Below are 22,757 nucleotides of genomic sequence, written 5' to 3' on the forward strand. Positions count from 1 at the left end.
CCGGACCCCCTTCTATCTGGGCGGTGCACCCAGCATCTACTGGCTGGTAAAATCCTCTGGGACCAATCGGGGCTTTAAAGGCTGCGTCCAGTCTCTGTCAGTGAATGGCAGGAACGTTGACATGAGGCAGTGGCCCCTGGGGAAGGCTCTTAGCGGAGCGGATGTGGGTATGTTCTGTAATATTCATTCATTATCTGGAATCGGCCTCTCCAACTGATTATAACCGGCTCATCCATTGTACACAGGTGACTGCAGCATCGGGGTCTGTGATGAGGCATCCTGTATTAATGGTGGGACCTGCACGTCCAGGTCAGCGGACTCCTACATGTGTCTCTGTCCTATTGGATTTCAGGGACGTCACTGTGAGGAAGGTGAGACTGTCAACGTTGCGGCTCATATACACGAATGTGCAAAAGTTTGGAAACGCTAAGAAATATCTTTCTCATACTTTTACCATACTGGCCAAATGTCTGGGGGGCTCCCAAAAAAAGGGGGAACCCCCAGGACTCCCAGAAGAGCAGGCAAGTCTCCCAGGTGTCCTCAAACCTGCAGACCTCTTCACTCCCGTCAGCCGACGCAAACAACGACCTGACACTGGGCTCTGTATTTTTTTTAGAGGGTCTGTATTCATTTTGGGGTGGGATGAGGGGGGGGGGGGGGGTTATCATAAATATAAGACGTCCTACAAACAGTGTGCTCTAGGAAAAAAAATATATGTTCACATGGTGTCATCTGTAGGCAGCAAAATAATCGGATGCGTAAAAAACTGGCAGAAGTTTTGATTGGTGCTGGTCCGGGTGCTGAGACCCCCACAGATCGCTTGAGCGATGGGGCAGAAACACTCTTTAACTTTAAGCTCCTGTGCCCCAATGAAAAATCTATAATAGGGCTCCCATCTACCATGTGTCATTTATAATACTTGTGTGGTAGAGGGGCTTTGGGCCCCCACAGGCACCAGGAGCCGGGTGAAATTGCTACCTCTGTACCCCCTATAGCAGGGGTCTCAAGAACGCGGCCCGCTCTGCTCCGAGACTCTGGAATTCCTTGACATCGCTGTCCACATATGAACAGCGATGTCTGGGGCTTCCCCAGAGCCGGAGTCCCGTGCAGAGCGCTAGCATAGACTCTACTCCAGGACTCTGTGGAATTCCCTGACATTTCTGTCCATATATGGACAGTGTGTCAGGGTCTTCCCCAGAGCGGAGACACGGGCAGAGCGCTAGTATCGGCTCTGCTCCAGGACTCTGTGGAATTCCCCGACATCGGTGTCCATGTTTGGACACACGATGTCTGGGGCTTCCCCAGATCCAGAGTCCAGTGCAGGGCGCTAGTATAGGCTCTGCTCCGGGACTCTGTGGAATTCCCTGACATTGCTGTCCATATATGGACAGTGTGTCAGGGTCTTCCCCAGAGCGGAGTCCCGGGCAGAGCACTAGTATATGCTCTGCTCCGGAACTCTGTAGAATTCCCTGACATCACTGTCCATATGTGGACAGTGTGTCAGGGTCTTCCCCAGAGCGGAGACCCGGGCAGAGCGCTAGTATCGGCTCTGCTCCAGGACTCTGTGTGTCCAAACATGGACACCGATGTCAGGGAATTCCACAATGTCTCGGGCTTCCCCAGAGGCGGAGTCCCGGGCAGAGCGCTAGTATAGGCTCTGCTCTGTGACTCTGGGGAAGCCTCTGACATCGCTGCCCATACATGGACAATAATGTCAGGGGCTTCCTCAGAGCAGAAGTCCCAGTGATGTCAGGAGCACAGCTGGAGTCCCAGGAAGAGCCTACTAGCGCTCTGCCCGGGACTCCAGCTCTGGGGTTGCCCCTGACATCTCTGTCCATATATGGACAGTGATGTCAGGAGCAGAGCTGGAATCCCAGGCAGAGTGCTATAAGTGGCTCTGTTCCGGGACTCTAGCTCTGGGCAAGCCCCTGAAATCACGGTGGCAGCATCTGCTGAGAGCACTGGCAGCATCTGCGTAGGGCACTGTGGCAGCATCTGCGTAGGGCACTGTGGCAGCATCTGCGTAGGGCACTGTGGCAGCATCTACGGAGGGCACTGTGGCAGCATCTACACAGGGCACCGTGGTATTATCTACAGAGGGCACCGTGGTATTATCTACAGAGGGCACCGTGGCATTATCTACAGAGGGCACCGTGGCAGCATCTACAGAGAGCACCGTGGCAACATCTACAGAGGGCACCGTGGCAGTATCTACGGAGGGCACTGTGGCAGCATCCACGGAGGGCACGGTGGCAGCATCCACGGAGGGCACTGTGGCAGCATCTGCGGAGGGCACTGTGGCAGCATCTATGGAGGGCACTGTGGCAGCATCTGCGGAGGGCACAGTGGCAGTATCTACAGAGGGCACGGTGGCAGCATCTACAGAGGGCCATGTGTCATTATCTAGGGGTATGTTGTATTATCTACAGAGGGCACTGTGGCAGCATCTACAGAGGGCACTGTGGCATTATCTGGGGGTGTGTTGCATTAACTACAGAGGGCACTGTGGCATTATCTACAGAGGGCACTGTGGCATTATCTAGGGGTGTGTTGCATTATTTACAGAGGGCACTGTGGCATTATCTACAGAGGGCACTGTGGCATTATCTAGGGGTGTGTTGCATTATCTACAGAGGGCACTGTGGCATTATCTACAGAGGGCACTGTGGCATTATCTAGGGGTGTGTTGCATTATCTACAGAGGGCACTGTGGCATTATCTAGGGGTGTGTTGCATTATCTACAGAGGGCACTGTGGCATTATCTAGGGGTGTGTTGCATTATCTACAGAGGGCACTGTGGCATTATCTACAGAGGGCACTGTGACATTATCTAGGGGTGTGTTGCATTATCTACAGAGGGCACTGTGGCATTATCTACAGAGGGCACTGTGACATTATCTAGGGGTGTGTTGCATTATCTACAGAGGGTACTGTGGCATTATCTACAGAGGGCACTGTGGCAGAATCTACAGAGGACTCTGTGGCAGCATCCACAGAGGGCACTGCGGCAGCATCCACAGAGGGCAATGTGGCAGCATCCACAGAGGGCAGTGTGGCACTATCTAAAAAGGGGCTGCCCAATCTTGACATGTGTGTCTGCCAAACGCTGCTAACTGAGCTGCCGGACTGCATTTAGCGACACTTAAACTGGAAAACTGGATTGTTGAAATAAGCACCTGGAGAAATATCTCAAATTTTAAACCTAGCGCTATTATTATAGTAATGTAGTATTATTATTCTAGTAATATAGAGTTATTGTAGTTCAAATAACTTATTGATTAACAATAATTTTGTATTGTATCAAATTTGAAAGTAATGCGGCCCGTCAACTTCCCATTTTTTCTATATGCGGCCCACTTACCCGGCCGAGTTTGAGACCCCTGCCCTATAGCTACGTCCTGGCAAGGATAACAGTGATTGTTTATTGAGTTCAGCGTCTTGCAATGTTTTCTATGAGAAAATATTATTACTGACACAGCTCTGCTACACTAGATAACATGCAATCATCTAGTTACAGAAGAAAAAGAAAAATCAGCAATTGTGTAAAAAAGGATGTAAGGCGATGTCCTACCACTAGGTGTCACTGTAGACCTCATAAAAGAATCCATACATTATTACATACACTTTATTTGGACCTGTGTGAACAGCGTCCCAGCAATGGAAACTATCTCATGCACTATGTAACTGCTGCCGCTCGGCCTGATAATGATGTATTCTCTACATCCTCTATATGGACTGTTCACCTCTTTTTAGCCAAACATCCCTCCCTCCAAACCCTTCAAGGGGTTGTCTACTTTGGGTAATCCTCTTATTTTGGGGGGCCTCTATTGATAGGGTTTGGTATAAGTTTGGGTCTAGGATTTGTAATTAATTAGGGGATCTGTGGTCTGTATTAGTTTAGGGGGTCTGGTTTGGGGGTCTATATTTGTTTAGGGGTCTGGTCTGTGGTCTGTATTAGTTTAGGGGTCTGGGGTCTGTAATAAATTAGGGGATCTGGGGTCTGTATTTGTTTAGCGGGTCTTGTTTATGGGGTCTTTTCTGGGATCCGTATTTAGGGGTCTGGTCTGGGGTCTGTATTAGTTTAGAGGGTCTGTAATAAGTTTGGGGGGTCTGGTCTGCCTCCTGTACTAGTTAAGGGTCTGGAGTCTGCATTAGTTTAGTGGGTCTGGTCTGTGATCTGTATTAGCTTAGAAGGTCTGGTCTGGGGTCTGTATTAGCTTAGAAGGTCTGGTCTGGGGTCTGTATTAGTTTAGGGGTCTGGTCTGGGGTCTGTATTAGTTTAGGGGTCTGGGGTCTGTATTAGTTATGGGGTCTGTATTAGTTTAGGGGTCTGGGGTCTATTAGTTTAGGGGGTCTGGTCTGGGGTGTGTATTAGTTTAGGGGTCTGGTCTGGGGTTTCTATTAGCTTAGAAGGTCTGGTCTGGGGTCTGTATTAGTTTAGGGGTCTGGTCTGGGGTCTGTATTAGTTTAGGGGGTCTGGTCTGGAGTCTGTATTAGTTTAGGGCGTCTGGTCTGGGGTGTGTATTAGTTTAGGGGTCTGGTCTGGGGTCTTGTTTATGGGGTATTTTCTGGGATCCGTATTTAGGGGTCTGGTCTGGGGTCTGTAATAAGTTTGGGGGGTCTGGTCTGCCTCCTGTACTGGTTAAGGGTCTGGAGTCTGCATTAGTTTAGTGGGTCTGGTCTGTGATCTGTATTAATTTAGGGGGTATGGTCTGGGGTCTGTATTAGTTTAGGGGTCTGGTCTGAGGTCTGTATTAGTTTAGGGGTCTGGGGTCTGTATTAGTTTAGGGGTCTGTATTAGTTTAGGGGTCTGGTCTGGGGTCTATTAGTTTAGGGGATCTGGTCTGGGGTGTGTATTAGTTTAGGGGTCTGGTCTGGGGTTTCTATTAGTTTAGAAGGTCTGGTCTGGGGTCTGTATTAGTTTAGGGGGTCTGGTCTGGAGTCTGTATTAGTTTAGGGGGTCTGGTCTGGAGTCTGTATTAGTTTAGGGCGTCTGGTCTGGGGTGTGTATTAGTTTAGGGGTCTGGTCTGGGGTCTTGTTTATGGGGTATTTTCTGGGATCCGTATTTAGGGGTCTGGTCTGGGATCTGTAATAAGTTTGGGGGGTCTGGTCTGCCTCCTGTACTAGTTAAGGGTCTGGAGTCTGCATTAGTTTAGTGGGTCTGGTCTGTGATCTGTATTAATTTAGGGGGTATGGTCTGGGGTCTGTATTAGTTTAGGGGTCTGGTCTGGGGTCTGTATTAGTTTAGGGGTCTGGGGTCTGTATTAGTTTAGGGGTCTGGTCTGGGGTCTGTATTAGTTTAGGGGGTCTGGTCTGGGGTGTGTATTAGTTTAGGGGTCTGGTCTGGGGTTTCTATTAGTTTAGAAGGTCTGGTCTGGGGTCTGTATTAGTTTAGGGGTCTGGTCTGGGGTCTGTATTAGTTTAGGGGGTCTGGTCTGGAGTCTGTATTAGTTTAGGGCATCTGGTCTGGGGTGTGTATTAGTTTAGGGGTCTGGTCTGGGGTCTTGTTTATGGGGTATTTTCTGGGATCCGTATTTAGGGGTCTGGTCTGGGGTCTGTAATAAGTTTGGGGGGTTTGGTCTGCCTCCTGTACTAGTTAAGGGCTGGAGTCTGCATTCGTTTAGGGGGTCTGGTCTGTGGTCTGTATTAATTTAGGGGCTATGGTCTGGGGTCTGTATTAGTTTAGGGGTCTGGGGTTTCTATTAGTTTAGGGGTCTGTTCTGTTGTCTGTATTAGTTTAGGGGGTCTGTATTTAGAGGGTCTGAGGTCTGTATTCATTTTGGGGTGTGATGTAGGGGTCATATGTACCCAGTATTTGCCGAGTATGCCCCTAACGAGAATGTTTAGCGGAGGAATGAACCGTTGTAATAACTGAATGAGCTGATATTTGGTTTGGAGGAGAGTATAAGAAGCTTGTCCTCTGCACTCACTTTCCTTCTTTCTTCTGCCACATTATTTCTTAATGTTCTCAGACCCTATTCCGTTAACCCTCTCCATTCCCTTCCACGTGACTGTATTTGCTCCTCATTATGGTCCTGATGATGGATTGTGTGTTTATTCTTGATCCCCCTTCAGCTTCCCAATAGGGAAAATAAATCCCAACAAGCAGTAGACCCGTCTAGAGTTTACATGTCTGACTTCTTTACTTGTGTTTTTAAGATATGTGTTTGCTGTCAATGAATAAGAACAACAAACCCCTACATACCTAGTCTAGCAGGCAATGCTCTGTGAGCTAAACACAATGGCTGCACAGTGCCACGCCAGTCTACAGGTTGTGTGTGGTATTGCAGCTGCAATACCAGACACAACCCATAGACAGATGCGGTGCTGTTTGTCGAAGAAAGCAGCCATGTTTTTTTTTTTAGTCCTGGACAACCCCTTTAAATTGATTGACTTTATTTTAAATCTCATTTTTTGTCTCTCCATTGCAGCTTTCATCCTGGCTATTCCCCAGTTCAATGAATCTGCTCGTTCTTATGCCGTGACAAGATGGCCGTTCGAACCGCACCATTACCTCTCATTTATGGAGTTGGACATGACGTTCCGCCCGGATGCTGAAGACGGAACCATCCTCTACAGCTACGACAATGACAGCAGAGACTTTATATCCATCTCCACGGTCAGCGGCTACGTGGTTTTCAGGTTTGACTGCGGCTCAGGAACAGCAGTGATAAGGTGAGTTTATGAGCTTTTCAATTGTTTTTGTATATTTAAATTTTTTTCTTTAGTAAATAAAAAGTCTCCCACAATCCTCCCTTTAGCAAATACACATCTCGTGAGATAGACCTAAAACAATCCTGTGTAGCATGGAAGTAAAAGTCTGCTGTATATCAGATAGAACTTTCTGTGACCTCCATTGTACTGCATGTAGGGAACTGGTGGTCACTCAGACAGGAAGTCAAGTGGTTGCTAGGCAATCTGAAGATATTGTTAATTCAGTCTACAGGGCTTTGTCTCTTTATTTTAGAGCACCATTATCCTGTTCACAGACACACATACTGTTACATATCTTGGCTGCCGGCTGCTGCCGCTAGAGATTTGTATACTGCTCCTATTCAGGTAAAAAGGAGCTGTATACAGATCAGACTTAAATGTGGGTGGTGGGGGGGGCAGTACAATATTTATTTTAGTCAAATAGATGACATATATAATAGTTGGGAAATTTGTTAACCAACATTTTGTAGATTAACTTTCTTTTTACTGTCCTTTTAAATCAGAAGCGAAAAGACTGTAAGCCTTGGCCAGTGGCATGAAGTACGAGTCTCTCGAACAGCTAAGAATGGCCTCTTACAGGTGGACAACCAAAAGCAAGTTGAAGGAATGTCTGAGGTTTGTGCGCCTTACCAAACAATGTAGAGATCTCTGGAAAAGTAACATCCTATGGGGATAAAACATCTATGCCTTCATTTCCTTCTTCACTTAAAGGGGTTCTCCACTTTGGACAATCCCTACTTTTTAGAACGGCCTCTTGAAAATAAGATGATCACAAATTGTCCCCCTGCTGGGATCCCCAGCGATCAGATGTAATCTGTGGTGAAATCTGGTAGTAAGTGTTCAATTTCCCAGCAGCGCCACCACAGGAGAAATTAAGCATTACACAGTGTCTATTCATATCAATGGGTTGTCTGTGTAATGCTAGGGTTCCAAAACATCTAGACAATGAGTATAATGGGGAGAAGGCTGATGTTTAATGACTCCTTCATAGGCACCAATGTGCTTGGAAACCTCCTTTATAAAGCTAGCGTTTGCTCATGAGGGTGTTTCATTCTGGTCCAAATCAAGGCACTGTCCCATCATGGCAGCCCTATCCACACTAGTGTAATTATGAGTAGACAGGTCACTGTCCCCTACAAAATCAGCACCCTCCTCTTCTGCTGTCAGTGTTCCAACGGTTTGATTGGCTAAAAAGTGCTGTATTCCAACCCACTTTATGATACTATCCTTGTCACATACAGCCCTCTCCTCTAAATATAATCATATGTGTAGACAGGTCACTGACTCCAACAAGATCAGTACACTCCTCTACTCCTGCTGCTGTCATCAATGCAATGATCCAGTTGGCTACATGATATTCTGTCTCACCCCTTCTCATGACTCTGCTCCTTTCATATGTGGCCCAGTCTACACTAACATAATCACATTAGTGGGACAGGTCACTGCCTCCCACAAGACCAACACACTTTCTGCAGCTGTTATCCTTCACATAATCAGCCTGGCTACAGAATGTACATTTTGTTACATACTGACAAAAGTTCTGCTATCCTAATAGAAATATTGTAATATCAGTTATTTTAAATTTCAGGGCGGATTCACACAGATCAAGTGTAACCCCAACATCTATATCGGCGGAGTTCCTGATTATGATATGGTCAAGAAAAACTCCGGAGTCTTACGTCCTTTTAGTGGAAGTATCCAGAAAGTGAGTACTTTGCAACTGACCTATAAGGGATCAGGACTTCCCAGGTTTTCCCCTACCAAAGAGGGAAGGGATGCACTTACGAGAATTTCCTAGTACCTTGAAGCGGAGCCTAAACGGAGTTAAATTATAACATTATTTCTGCCACCACAAGGGGGAGCTTACTGCCTATGGATTTACTATAGAGTTTTATGGGAGCTGTCTAAATTCTTATGCAGTGAGCTCCCTCTAGTGGTGCCTGCAGGTAGCCAGAATTTTATCATGCTACTCAAAAGTTGTGTGAATTGAAGAAAACTACATTATTTGTGTGTCATTATACCTGCCTGATTTAAAGGGGTGGTACTGGATTAGAAAAGCATGGCGGCCTTTTTACAAAAACAGCACTCCACCTGTCCACAGGTTGTGCATGATATTGCAGCTCAGCTTCATTTACTTCAATTGAACAGAGCCGCAATACCAGGCACAACCCTTGCATATGGGTTGGCGCTATTGAACCCAGTTGATAATGTAGTAGATTTACCTGCAGTCCTGTGTAGTATAATAATTCCCATGAAGCCATTCACACCTTTTCTAACACGCTTTTCTGATTTTCTTTGCACACAGTTAATACTCAATGACAGGATCATTAACCTTGTGCGTGGTCTGAGCTCTGGGGTGAACATTGCCAACACTCTCCATCCCTGTGCCAGTATGCCATGTGCCAATAGAGGGAGCTGTAGACCCAAACACGACAGCTATGAATGTGACTGCCCCCTAGGCTTCGATGGCAAGAACTGTCAGAAAGGTAAAACTATTGCTGCAAGCAGTGTTTGCATGAAGTTTAATAATCCAATTTAGCATTATCATCATTTAATTATTATAACGCTTTCTCAGCAGAGATTTAGCATAAAGGGGTTGTCTGATTTCAGCAAATTAAATTTTTTCTTTATATAATACAAAGTTATAACATTTTCCCATATACTTTCTGTATCTATTCCTCGTGGCTTTCAAGATCTCTGCTTGCTGTTATTTACTTCCAGGAGATAATAATCTATTCTGGTCATGTGATGGACACACAGGTGCACGGCTCGTTAAAGTTATTACAGTATGTGTATCAGAGCTTTGTCTTGTAACTAGTCGTGCACCTGTCTGTTCATCACATGACCATGTAACGAGCCGTGAACCTGTGTGTCCATCACATGACCATGTAACGAGCCTTGCACCTGTGTGTCCATCACATGATCATGTAATGAGCCGTGCACCTGTGTGTCCATCACATGATCATGTAATGAGCCTTGCACCTGTGTGTCCATCATATGATCATGTAACGATCCCAGCACCTGTGTGTACATCACATGACCAGGGCATTGTAAATATGCATAGATCTCCTTATCGCCACAATCACAGTGACCAAGCAAGAGAGTAACAGAGAAGTTCAAGCCACCTGTCGTAGGTGAACGTTGGGAGTATTTCCTGGCATATGTCGCTGCAAAGGTGTTGACTGTAGGCTCTGCATATGTTTTCGGAGTCTACTACGTAATTCTATACAGCGAATAAAAAGGTATGTTGATACATACCGGGCTGGCGTATGCCAAAAAAACACACTGTTGGCATGTGGCGGGTGAACGAGGGCCTATGGACACATTCGGGACGTAGTTTAAAAACATGATATGAACAAGACGGAATGAACAAGTCCCGGCAGGGACCCCATTTTCATTATGGAGCTCCTTATGCACTATGTTCGACCCCTGCTGGGGAAAAAAGCCAGATCTGGGCCCATTTGCACATGATGTGCCGCCATTCTAGATAATAGAGTACAGACGATACAGATAATATCTAATAGGAAACACAACCATATGACTGATAACACCCGTGGCCTGGCGCAATTACCCTGTGGGGATATTTACCGAGCAGTTCTGGTGGTCTCATGTATACAAAGCCTCCATTAGATTTTTTTGGGCAGATCCAGCCTTTTTGATGACCCATAGACATAGAATTGTTATCAAATGCCACCAACACTGTCTATGGTCAACTTGCAGAGTAGAGACCCTGGTGGTACATGGTCCTTGCACATTCACACGTGGTGGTCAGTGGCACCATCCCCACTTTAATTTTAATAAACATTGTAGAGCGTTTATTGTATAATAGAACAGATGGGAATTTTTGGCCAACGAGGATCTCACAACGTTCCATTCAGGACCAAAAAGTCACATGCGTGGTAGTTATTAATACAGTCCGTGACCCTCTGGAGGGTAACATTTTGGAAAACCCCTTTAAATGAGTTTTTGTCATGCTGCTGGTATATGTGTAGACACTAGATCTTCTTCTACTCCTTCTTCTCTGACTGTCGATGTTCTGTTTTTTTGCTGACTGGTTGCAGAGTGTGGGAATTACTGCATTAATAGTAAGTAGTATAAGAGCATTGTATTACCGTTAACCATCTGTTAAAGGGGTTGTCTCGGGAAGACAACCCCTTTCAATATGTTTTATTAGGTCATAAGGACATCAGAGGGGGTCCACCACTATGAGACCCCCCTCCATGCACCAGAACAGAGTCTCTCTAAGAGCAGCCACAACCCTGGTGGACACGGCTGTCCATGTATTACATAGTCGGCCATGTCTATTCAGACCTATCTTTCCTCATTGATCACAGCTGATCGCCGGTCAAGTTTCTGTATAAAAAGGGGTTGTCCTTATGAAGAAGTACCTTTTTTGGGGTAAAAAGTTGAGCAGTTACACATGTAATCACCCCTTGACCCTAATCAGGACATTTGCCGGAATCTGGAAACGCAGAGATTTTTGGTCTCTTCAGTTCTGTGTGACTATGTGATGATATGTGCATGTGGACATAGGCATAAGTGACATGTATGAACTCCGCACATCCTGAACTTTTATATTTAGGAGGTATTGGGAGTCTCAGGCTCTGCTTGGGTCAGATTTTTAGCCACAAACATGACTTTTTATGCCTTTTTTATGCAATGTTATGCTTTGATGCAAAATTACATGAAGGCACACAAAGGTAAAATTGCATGAAGGCGCACAGTAATGTGCTGGGAGGCATTTAGGTGTCTCCTTTCATAAAATATAGGGGTATAATATGATTTTTTTTTTTATTTTACAATTTAAGTTTTATTTGTGTATGTCAAAAGTGCGAAAATTTACACATCAATGAAAGGGTTAAGGGCTTGAGATCTATATAGTTGCATGCACACTTAGAGCTGACAGGAAATACTGGATGCATACGGTAGACTTTGGGAATTATTTGTGAAGCACTACGAGACTCTGCATGTTGGGAGTGGTAGTTTTGCAATAGCTGGAGAGCCACAGGTGGGAGACCAGTGTTGTAGACCATCACGGACAATGATTTGGGTTGGTCCCTATTTTGGGGACTTCTGCTTCTATTTCCTATAATTTATTTGATACGGGGCGTAGATTATGCAGGGTGCAAAGCAATACTACTCTTTAAAGTGAAGCTCCACCGTAAAATTTCTATCTTTAAATGTAACAAAACGAACTGTTCTTAGTCGTTACAGAGGCCATTGAAATTCCACAGTTTATTGGACGAAGTTATCTCATTTATGACAATAGGGAGATTCTTAAAAGGTGAGTGGATATAAATGGGTGCAAGGGTATCGCTAGGGCATGTTCTCTGGGTGCTGATTGCCAAGGGGTGGGACGAGCAAGCCACTTTGCCTTGGCTAGGGTACACAGGCTAGATACAGGGAACTCAATATTCTCCCCAGATGAATGAAAGCCCAGCTCTTCCTCTGGTTGGGTACAATACAGATGGAGGTATGATCACCTGTCCATAGGATTATGTAGTCTAACCCTTTTAAAGTGCACTTCCAACTTCAAAATATAATTTCATATTTAATTTAAAATTCTGCTTTTATTACTTCTGTAATATATATTTATATTGATTGGAGCTCTGTTTTTATGATACAGAGCTCCAAATGCACCGCATAGATGTAAAATCACACGATAGCATTCTTGTATCACCACTAGAGGGAGCTTAGGAGCTTCTTGCACACAGATGTATTATTGAGCACAACAGGATCTTTATAAATCTGTATGCAGTAAGCTCCCTCTAGTGGTGACTGCAGGCAACTGGAATTTTATCATTTAAGTCTATGTCTAAACAGGGTATTTGGAGCTCTGTATACATATAAAAAGAGATGTTAATAAATTAATCAACACAGAAATTTGCACTTAAAAAACAAAATGATTGGCTTTTATCTCTATTTACTGCTACAAGATCTCTCCAAAGTCTCCCCCTCGTTACATAGACGGCATATAACCATCTTGTTCCGGCACATTTTCCCTCTTGTCTTGCATGTTTTATCCTGAAGCTGCATGATCTATTCATGCTTCCTGTATACTGAGTGGAAGGGATTTAACATAGGCTTATGTAAAACACAGCTGCAATGTATGGGCCAGCTGATCAGTTCTGTACATGTAGCCACATATACTGGTAGGTGGTCATCTGGACAGAAATTCAAGTCTACCATGCAGTCCTTAGTAAGGTATAAATCCAAAATTGAATATTCAAACCTCTGAGGGTCCAAGAAGATCATTATTTAGCCTGAAATTGACTGACTGTGAGTTTGTAGTCCCACTTAGTCCAGCAGCTCTCAATACCGTAGACGGACAGTAAATATCATGGTCCTGCTGGTTCAGCAGCTTCTAATTATTGATAATCCAATAATGTTGATGCTGAGCACCATCTTACTTGAAAACATGTAGACCATTGGCAACAGGGTTGGACTGACACACTTGAGGATCCCCTGATAAGCCCTGAAGGTCCAGCAGAAAACAACCACATTTGGAGGTGGCTTTGGAGCGATCACTTAACACTAGGGTCTATTTCTTATGGGATGATCACAAATAACCTATTAGATCTTATAGATGATCTGTCCTGTGTGTACAATGAAAACAACAAAGATTATGATGTGATTAATAGGGGACGTTCTGTATAGATGGAGGGTGGTCCCCAGAATAATTTCCTTGGTGGCCCCAAGGAGCCGATGGTGGTTGCCCACATTTTTTGGACACAACAAAAGTGGCCAACCTGCATTACCCTTCTTTCTCATTTCCCAACCCTTATTGCCTATCCTTGACCCGATAAGTGATGCATTAATGAATGATGTCAGAAGCAATGGCCAGCATTTTTAGACTTTTTCTTGATGTTTTTCAGAGTTTCAGGATCTCGAACAAACATATTCATGAGATTTAAGACCACAGTGAAGGATGGGCTGCTCATGTGGAGGGGGGATAGTCCTATGCGGCCAAACAGTGACTTTATCTCATTGGGCCTTCAAGATGGAACCCTTGTTTTTAGGTAAATTGGTGATAACGCTATGGTAGTAAATGGTATATAGCCCTTATTACACTGCTAAGTTTATGCATTTGAAAAAAATATATATGTTTATAGTGCAATCACTTTGCTGTAATGGACTCAAATTACATTGCAAGCAAAAGCACTTCAAGGTTTTGTCCAGTTTAGAAACCCCATTAGTATATAACGTAGGAAATTCGGAATTAATTTATTTCTCCCTGTGTAATACTTAATTTCCCCTGTGGTGGCGCTGCAGGGAAATTGAACACTTACTGCCAGGTTTCCCTACAGATTACAGCTGATTGCTTGGGGTCCCAGCAGGAGGACACTTTGTGATCTGTTTATTGTCAAGGGATCCTTCTAAGGCATTATTCAGACGAACATGTAATACGTCCGCGTGACGGCCGTTGAAACAATGGCCGTCACACGGACCTATATAATTCAATGAGGCCGTTCACACGGCCGTTGTTTCAACAGAGCGTGTGATGGGTCCGTGAGAAAATAGGACATGTTCTATTTTTTCACGCATCCCTTCATAGATTCTAGTCTGTGACGGATGCACCTCGGACGTGAAAAACGCCAGTTTTTCATGTCCGAGATGCGCAACGCCCATCTGGACAATCCTTATTTGTAAGGCTAAATTCAGAGAGGAGAACTCCTTTAAAGTGGATTTCCACGCAAAACTTCAAAAATTGCCATATATTATCTATTCGAAATTGGAGCAATAGTCAAAATTTGTTATGTTTTTTTTATTCATAGAGATGTTGGCATTTATCTGTTTTGTTGTGGTAGCCATTTTTGCAAAAGGGACAACATAGAGTGTAGCCATATTAGTTGTCACCTTTAAATTACCATCTTGGTACATGTAAATCATAACTTTTATAGTGAACTATAGTTTTATTGTAAACATTTTGAAGAAGCGCCTTAAAATTATTTCTGCCTGCAGCCACCACTAGGGGGGAGCTCCCTAATCATAGCTGTATAAAGCCGAATGTAGTGAGCTCCCTCCAGTGGTAGTTGCAGGCAAATATTAGTTATTTTATGTAACTCTATTGCTATGCAGAGGATTTGGAGCTCCGTAACAAAAAAAAAAAAATGCGCTCCGACTCCTATTAGACTATATTAAGAAATTAATCAGAACAGAATTTTGGACCAAAAGGATTAACTTGTAGATCCTGGGCCCCAATGCAAAATCTGCACCAGGGTCCCCACCTACCATGTACCATTTAGAATACTACTGTCTTTTTATGTGGCAGAGGGACCTTTGGGCAAAGTAACTATAATGGGGGGCATTTTGTCATCTCCGTTATGGGCACCAACAAATTTGGAAACTCCCTTTTAAAAAGCCTTTTATAGTTCAGGGGGTATGTATAGTTTTTGCCCCTAGCATACCCCAAATATGAGCATTAGATACCCCTACAAGGGCTTCTGTCTCATGAGATAGACGCCATTAGACTGTATTAACACATATTCGAAGGATAGACTATCATTGCAAAACTCCAGAAAACCCCTTCTGATATAAACATGTAGCAGAGTTTAATTTGTAATTTTACTTTTTTCATTGTACGTTGCGATAGCTCAGTATGTTTAACTTTCCCGATGCTTCCTTCTCTCCATAGTTATAATTTAGGAAGTGGAATGGTTTCTATAATGGTCAACGGAACGTTTAATGATGGCAGGTGGCACCGCATCAAGGCTGTACGGTAAAAAATAAAATCTTACAGATCTAAATTGTTTGTCGGAGAAAAATGTACAAAATGTAAGCGTAAAAGTAATTGTCTTTTTTGTTGGTGTTGTATATAAAAAAAAATTTTTTTATATTTTACTCTATGTGAATTATCAGTATTACGTGTCCCTATGACAACACTTCCTGTTCTCTAGTGATTCTTCAGCCGTCATAATGACATTAAATTTAAATCACCATCTATATCAATATCACATCACACCTTTAATATTGGCAGTTATGAGTGTGTGGGTATATATATGTTTATTGATGTGGATGGTAATGTTGACCCACAAAATTCCCTTATGATAACATTGGTGCAAATGTTATATAATATTAATTTTATTCTTTTTTTTTTTTATATATCACATGAAAATACATTAATTTTCTGTTCCAGTGATGGTCAGTCTGGAAAAGTGACTGTGGATGATTATGGTGCCAAAACGGGAAAATCTCCAGCTTTAATGCGGCAGCTGAACATTAACGGAGATCTTTATGTTGGTAAGTGACCCAATCAGTGCGGGTCCCTAAAATGTCTACGTAACGTACAAATGTTCGTTACCAACAGGTTTTTTCCTATCACAGACATTTATGGCATAGGATATGGCAAAAATGTCTGCGAAGCACAGATCTTTGAACGGGTTACTCGACCCCTGTCCTGCCTGTTGGAACAGAGGTCCAGGGATCCATGTTCTCCAGATAGATAAGGCTTCCAGAAGTGGGATCCATATCTATCAGACATTTATTGCATGTCATTTGGCTATGCCATAAGTGTCTTAGATGGGAATACCCTTTTAAGTTAATGAACATATGTACGCTACATAGACGATGTTTTTTGACAGAAAACCACCATGTCTTCTATATACATTCATACAGATTTTTTTTAGAGAAAAACTTCACAAAAAAACGAGTCTTCCTTTGGAACTTATAGGTAGAAGTCTGGTTTACAAATAATATTTTAAACTTAGAAAGGTGAAAAGGGTTAAGTGTCCCAATGAAATGTTTTTCCATCTTCTAAAAGATCCATTCCTACTTTCCAGAGGAAAAAAAGCAACCAGTAAAATGCATTGGATGAACCCTTTTTGTTTCTGGCTTCCAGGTGGGATGAAGGAGATCGCCTTACACACCAACCGGCAGTATATGGGAGGCCTTATAGGTTGTATCTCTCACTTCACTCTGTCTACAGACTATCACGTGTCACTGGTTGAAGACGCAACGGATGGGAAAAACATTAATACTTGTGGCATTAAATAGTAACGAAGATCTGACGTTATGTTTTTATGCTGATGGAACAAACGAAGACTTTGCACTCTGAGGACAATCTGCAATCCTTGTCATTCCAAGTATGTTCCAAGAAAACTAGAACCAAAAATAATCTTCTAACAGATGTTTCCTTTTATAAAAGACGAGCTGCATATGTTTTCTGGAGTTTCCAGTGCTATGGAGAGCAGACTCCTCTATGACCAGCGTGAGATATGCGTGCCTTTTTCGCACAGCCATCCCAAAAACGGTCGATGAGAAACCGCACGGTCTTATTAATACTTTTGTCCTCCCTATTGTTGTTAGCAGCTATTTATTTTCCGAGGACGTGGGTATAAAGCCGGACTGCACATACATAGTATTGTATACATATGTTTTCCTCTTTTTCTGAGTTCCTTCTTAGGGAAGTCTGCACGGTTCATGAGTTACGTTTGCTTAGCGCGCAGACCCTACAGTTACTTCCTTTCTAAATTCCCCCCATGAGGAGGACATTGAGACATTAAATTAGTGGTTATAGGTAATCCTATCTGCTATACAATTGACTTCCTCTCCATGATACATGGACTTGTTTTAGGTCCCTCTCACCCAAAGACTGCTAGAGAAATTAGGGTAAAGTCTGGAAAGCGCAGGAACGAAAAACAAATTGTAAGTTATATGGTATCTGTGTAATGAGGGTGGCTTCAGAGGGACAATGTGTTGCAGATAGAAATAGGCTTTAAAATAGGGTAGTTAAAAAAAAACAACACTTTTTCAAATACCCTATTATGATAGAAGAAGGTCTCTGATTCCTGAACTCCATCAATTATATAAAGAACAGCTACAAAGAGCATCTCTCTCATTCTGGAGGACTCAGCACGTCCTTACAATACAAGGACAGCCCACTGATCTGAATAACCACTGTGTAATGCTTAATTTCCCCTGTGGGGGTGGTGCAGGAATGCTTCATTTCCCCTGTGGGGGCGGTGCAGGAGAACTGAACATGTGCTACCGGGTTCCCTCACAGATTACTGGATGATCACTGGAGGTTCCAATCGCAGGAAGCCCTGTGATTGTTTATTTTCTAATGAAAAGGGGTCAGTTTATGATGACCATATGCATGCAACAATTTGATATTTTCTCCTTTTAATGGGACTTCTATGCATTTGGTTTTCTCATTCATCCTCCCTCGTTTAGTTAATTTAAGAGGACTGTCTTTTCTGCAATATTTTGGTTCTATTCTGGAGATTTGAACAGTCCCAACTTAAGACCACTTTGGGGACACCGAGATCATTCGAAGCCACGTCTCTTTCCAAAAAGGCCACATCTTATTTTTTGCCATAATTAAAAATGGAAGGTTACTCAATAATATTTGTATACATTCCAATATACGACCAAAGGAAAGGCATTGTGCTCTTGATATTCATTGTCACAGTATGATTACTACGTTGCAGCAATAGAGATGAATAGAGAACATGGACAATTTGCTACTCAGGCCTTTTGCCAATAGGCACATTTCTTAATATAGAGACAATATAGACAACTGACTCCACATTTCAACCTGCATAAACAGCAAATACAGCTCTGTAATGGAAAATTTGACCATTTAGTTTTTGTCAAATTTGCAGAGTGCAGTACCCTCATATAACCTGTAAGTGTCAAAAGTACTATTGCTTATTATAGAGCTATCATAATGTTATTAAAAGGGTTCTCCGGCCATTTTTTTATTGATGGCCTATCCCTAAGATAGGCCATCAATATCAGATCAGTGGGGGTCTGACTCCCAACACGCCTGCCGATCAGATGACTGAAGAGATCGTAGCACTAAAGGGGCCACGGCAACTGTTTACCGGGTACAGCGCCGTAGACGTTTGTAGTGGCTGTGCCCGGAATTGCAGCAACTAGAACCCAGGCACAGCCACTACAGAAGTAAACTGGAAGACGGCTGCGGCGAAGAATTCTGCGGCCACATTAATCAGCTGATCAGCAAGGATGCCACCGATCTCATATTGATGGCCTATCTAATGGATAGTCCATCAATAAAAAATGCCCAAGGAACTACCTATTTTTAAACTGAAGACTACAGGGTCCTGAAACAGCAGAAGTTGCGACTAGTCATAAAATTCCCCTGAAATTAAACGTATGGCTGTCCATGTAACACCAGAAGGAGTGCTGCTCTTTGTTAGAGACTCTCCACTCTGGCTGTTTGAGTAGGATCCCAAGTAGAGGACCCCCTCTATAATATACACGTGCCAGGCCCCGGTATTTCATCTCAGAACCACCAGGGATATTACTAGACTATTCTCTACGCGAGACCACCAGGAAGGGTACAATTAACCTCTAGATCCCTAGGCCACAGGGAATCTCTACATTAACTCCTTCTCTACCTCAGACCACCATTCATGTCTTCATTAACCCTTTAACATTCCTAGACCACCAGAGATTTCTTCATGATCCCCATCACTGCTACAGATCACCAGGAAAGAGCTTATGGTAGTATTATTTAGATTTTTTTTGTGTGGGAGACATATCCAATGCTTGTAGTTTCAACAAACTAACTTTGAAGGTGGAGTCCTTTTTCATTTTAAGACTATTTTGCATCTTAAAAGAACTCCAAATAACAAAAAAGTAAATTTAAAGAGGCTCTGTCACCAGATTCTGAAATCCCTGTCTCCTATTGCATGTGATCGGCGCTGCAATGTAGAGAACAGCAACGTTTTTTTTTTGTTTTTTTTAAAACGTTCATTTTTGGCCAAGTTATGAGCAATTTTATATATATGCAAATGAGGTTTGAAATGGACAACTGGGCGTTTTTTTTCGTTATGTCCAACTGGGCGTGTATTGTGTTTTTAACTGGGGGTGCAGCCACATAAACAGAGATTAACGTTAATCAAGTGTCCTGATAATGAATACACATGACCATCCAGCCTGGACGTCATGTGTATTCATTATCAGGACACTTCTGAATCTTTTATTTGAGATTTCTAGCACGGCAAACGAAATCTCGCGAGATTTCGTTTCCCTTGCTGCAAATCTCACAGAAAAGATTCAGAAGTGTCAGGATTCTGAATACACATGACGTCCAGGCTGGAGGTCATGTGTATTCATTGTCAGGACACTTGATTAACGTTAATCTCTGTGTATGTGGCTGCACATCGCTGCTGTGTAAATCAATGGAGAGGAGTGTATGATGCTGACTGGTCACTGATTGGTCAGCGTCATACACGTAAACACGCCCAGTTAAAAAACACAATACACGCCCAGTTGGACATAACGAAAAAAAAACGCCCAGTTGTCCATTTCAATCATTTGCATATATATAAAATTGCTCATAACTTGGCCAAAAATGAACGTTTTAAAAAAACAACAAAAAACTTTACTGTTATCTACATTGCAGCACCGATCACATGCAATAGGAGATAGGGGTTTCAGAATCTGGTGACAGAGCCTCTTTAATAAATAAAATCCTAGCAAGTCCTCCTTCAAAACTGTGAAAAATATAGAACAAATTCTGCTATGTGTTGCGAGGATATTAGCCATTTCCCCCTCCTCATTGGATGCAGCAGGACTCTCCCCCACTGCTCTGTCTGCTATTGGAGACCAGGAAAGTTAGCCCCACCCCTCAGCAGTCCGTCAGCCAAAAATGGAAGCGATCAGGAGGAAATGAAAGCATTTTTTCTACAAGACTGTTTGTTTCATGATCCCACAGAAAACATGGCAGGCTGACAAGCACTGTGGTGGGTGCAACTATCACCTGTTTACTCTCATCATTCATTTTTAGGTCTAGTGTTCCTTTAAGGGCTTCTACTACTACCACCCCGATTTCCAGGTTACAATCCTAGGAAAGTACAGATGCACCTGCTTAGGATTTAACTGCAGGAGACACATCCAGAAATAGAACTTTTTCCAGAGATGCTGGAAACCACAAACTTATTAGATGCCGTTTATTGAATAGAATTCCTATTTGTAGACATCTCGAGTGCACCTGAAAATTTCACATGGAAGTTGATTAATTATATCGACGGTAGGTTAACAGAGTTCGATAAAAAGGCTAAAAAAAAATAAAAAAATTTCGGTTTTAAGTGCTCTTTACCAAAGCCCGATTTATGAGATGGTTTTACATTGCAAATTAACCTCTTCACTTGTTTAAAAAAAAAATCTGATTAATAATGCAGACCCAGATTGGGAATAGCAGGTGGATAGCTGCATGGAGTGCAGCGGTAGCAGCCGCACCTAAGTCCTGGTGTATGGGGGAGGCCAATGTCTCCTCTGCCTCATAAGGAAACACCAGTATTATAAATAGCACATGGTAGGTGGGACCCAGGAGCTTCAAGTTGAGGGATATTAAGGCCTGACCACTGCCGGTCGTCAGCTAAACCCAATTAATTTGAGACAGATTGGTTGTTAGGAACAGATTGTTGTTGCTGTGATCGAGTTGTTAGTTGGTCTCAGATTACATCAGCTTTTGTCCGGTTTGACATTGCTGTTATACAGCCGCAACCTCTAGATCTAACACTTAAATCGTTATAGAACCCTATGATCATCTTTGATCAGTTCACATGAAGCCGGGGGGGGGGGGTCCGAGTATTGGGTTGTAGTTTTTATTACCAGAATTGGGCTGCGTTAGCCTGAACTGAGGGCAGAGTGGAGACGAGGCGGTGCGGCCATACTTTCCACATCATCCTGCCTTAGTAATCAGATTTTTGTAAAACTACATCAAAGGTGATGAACTCCTTTAACATCCAAATACTGCTGTAAACATGGGTTTACGATATGACCGACCTATTTAGTATTGTGGTTGATTACCATTTTGTAGATCGGACATAGGCTTTTTGTACTTGTATATTTTTATAGATCTACATACAGTTCTCCTCAGCTCCTCACCCGACGTAACGTAGAACTTCAGATGTTTTACTCCTTGCACAGTTTCCATGTGTTTGTAACATAAATATGTATTTCGTGTCTTGCGGTTTGTCCATTTCCTTCTGACACTTTTGTAATTTTCTTGTAAAATTTATGTTTGTTTTACATCTTAATAAAATATTGAAGTCTTGTACATGTGACCTCCAACTAATTATCTGTGCACAACGTTTATACATAAAATTTGTTAAAATCCAACCGAACTAACAATACACACAGAGTCCCGGATTTACGGAATATTGGGTGCTTATACTCCAGCTATAAAGAAGGCTACACATAAATAAAATAAAATTCAAGGGTGGAAATTCACCTATGTAGGTCCAACGTTCTGTGCCGATTCATTTCTTAACCCCTTAAGGACCAAGCAATTTATATATTTTTTGTAATCGTCACATATATTTGTGATAACTATTTATTTTTCCGTCTATGTAGCTGTAGGAGGGTTTCTTTTTTGCGAGATGAGTTGTATTTTTCAATTGTACTATTCTGGTAACTATAATTTTTTTCGGTAGCTGTTATAAATGTTTAGAAAAAAAAACAAGACCGCTATTCTGCCATTGTTTTTTTGCATTCTCTCTTTTCACCGTTTACCGTACAGTAAAATTAACTTTATTCTACGAGTCGGTACAAAAACCACAATGACCCGTTCAATGTTCCTTTTGGAATTCTGAGGCAGATTTTTTCTGACTGTATACAACGGTGTGTGACCAGGGTCTTACTGTATAGGGAGGAACTGCTGCTAATTACAAGCGACTCGGTCTGCACTGACTGCCGAGCTGTGCTGGGGCAAAACTATGTTGTACTGTGGTGCCTACTTGAGCACAGCTCCAGATAATCAATAGGGAGGGGGGGGGGTTAACGAGGACCTATAGGCAGCAATAGGGTACTTTTCAAAACATTTCCCGCTCCAGTCCCCACAAAAAAAAAAAGAAACTAGCGATCGTAGAATGATTTTTAACTTACTTGGTGTCCGTCCCGTTGGTTCTTCTCTCGGTTGCTTCGTTCTCGGTCTCCCATCCATCACGGCCGCCGCTGTCTCAGACTTGCATAGGGAGCCACGCCCTCTCCTCCTTCACTGCCCTCTAAAGTGTCAGTAGCATTGGACCAGCGCTGATGATGTCATCAGTGCTGGTCCCTTAGAGGGCA

General features: G+C 43.1%; 1 protein-coding gene across 1 annotated transcript; it reads left to right on the top strand.

Moving 5' to 3' along the window:
• The first annotated feature begins 27 nt into the window (after window positions 1-27).
• Window positions 28-19,338, top strand: LOC142747793 (pikachurin-like). The gene is made up of 11 exons (XM_075854997.1): window positions 28-167; window positions 246-371; window positions 6,434-6,677; window positions 7,220-7,331; window positions 8,305-8,421; window positions 9,022-9,202; window positions 11,922-12,000; window positions 13,592-13,735; window positions 15,352-15,435; window positions 15,853-15,956; window positions 16,555-19,338. The coding sequence occupies exons 1-11, from the start codon at window positions 122-124 to the stop codon at window positions 16,707-16,709; spliced, it is 1,392 nt and encodes a 463-aa protein (XP_075711112.1). The 5' UTR covers window positions 28-121; the 3' UTR covers window positions 16,710-19,338.
• The last annotated feature ends 3,419 nt before the right edge of the window (window positions 19,339-22,757 follow it).

The sequence above is a fragment of the Rhinoderma darwinii genome, chromosome 1, assembly GCF_050947455.1.
Source record: "Rhinoderma darwinii isolate aRhiDar2 chromosome 1, aRhiDar2.hap1, whole genome shotgun sequence".
NCBI classification, from domain to species: domain Eukaryota; kingdom Metazoa; phylum Chordata; class Amphibia; order Anura; family Rhinodermatidae; genus Rhinoderma; species Rhinoderma darwinii.

What these genes read in the sequence shown, in the direction of transcription:
- LOC142747793 (XM_075854997.1), top strand. Translation starts at nt 122, where the DNA reads ATGAGGCAGTGGCCCCTGGGGAAGGCTCTTAGCGGAGCGGATGTGG. An exon ending in AAGTTGAAGGAATGTCTGAG is followed by an intron (nt 7,332 to 8,304) that starts GTTTGTGCGCCT and finishes TTTAAATTTCAG; the next exon opens with GGCGGATTCACACAGATCAA. An exon ending in TGGCAAGAACTGTCAGAAAG is followed by an intron (nt 9,203 to 11,921) that starts GTAAAACTATTG and finishes AACTGTTCTTAG; the next exon opens with TCGTTACAGAGGCCATTGAA.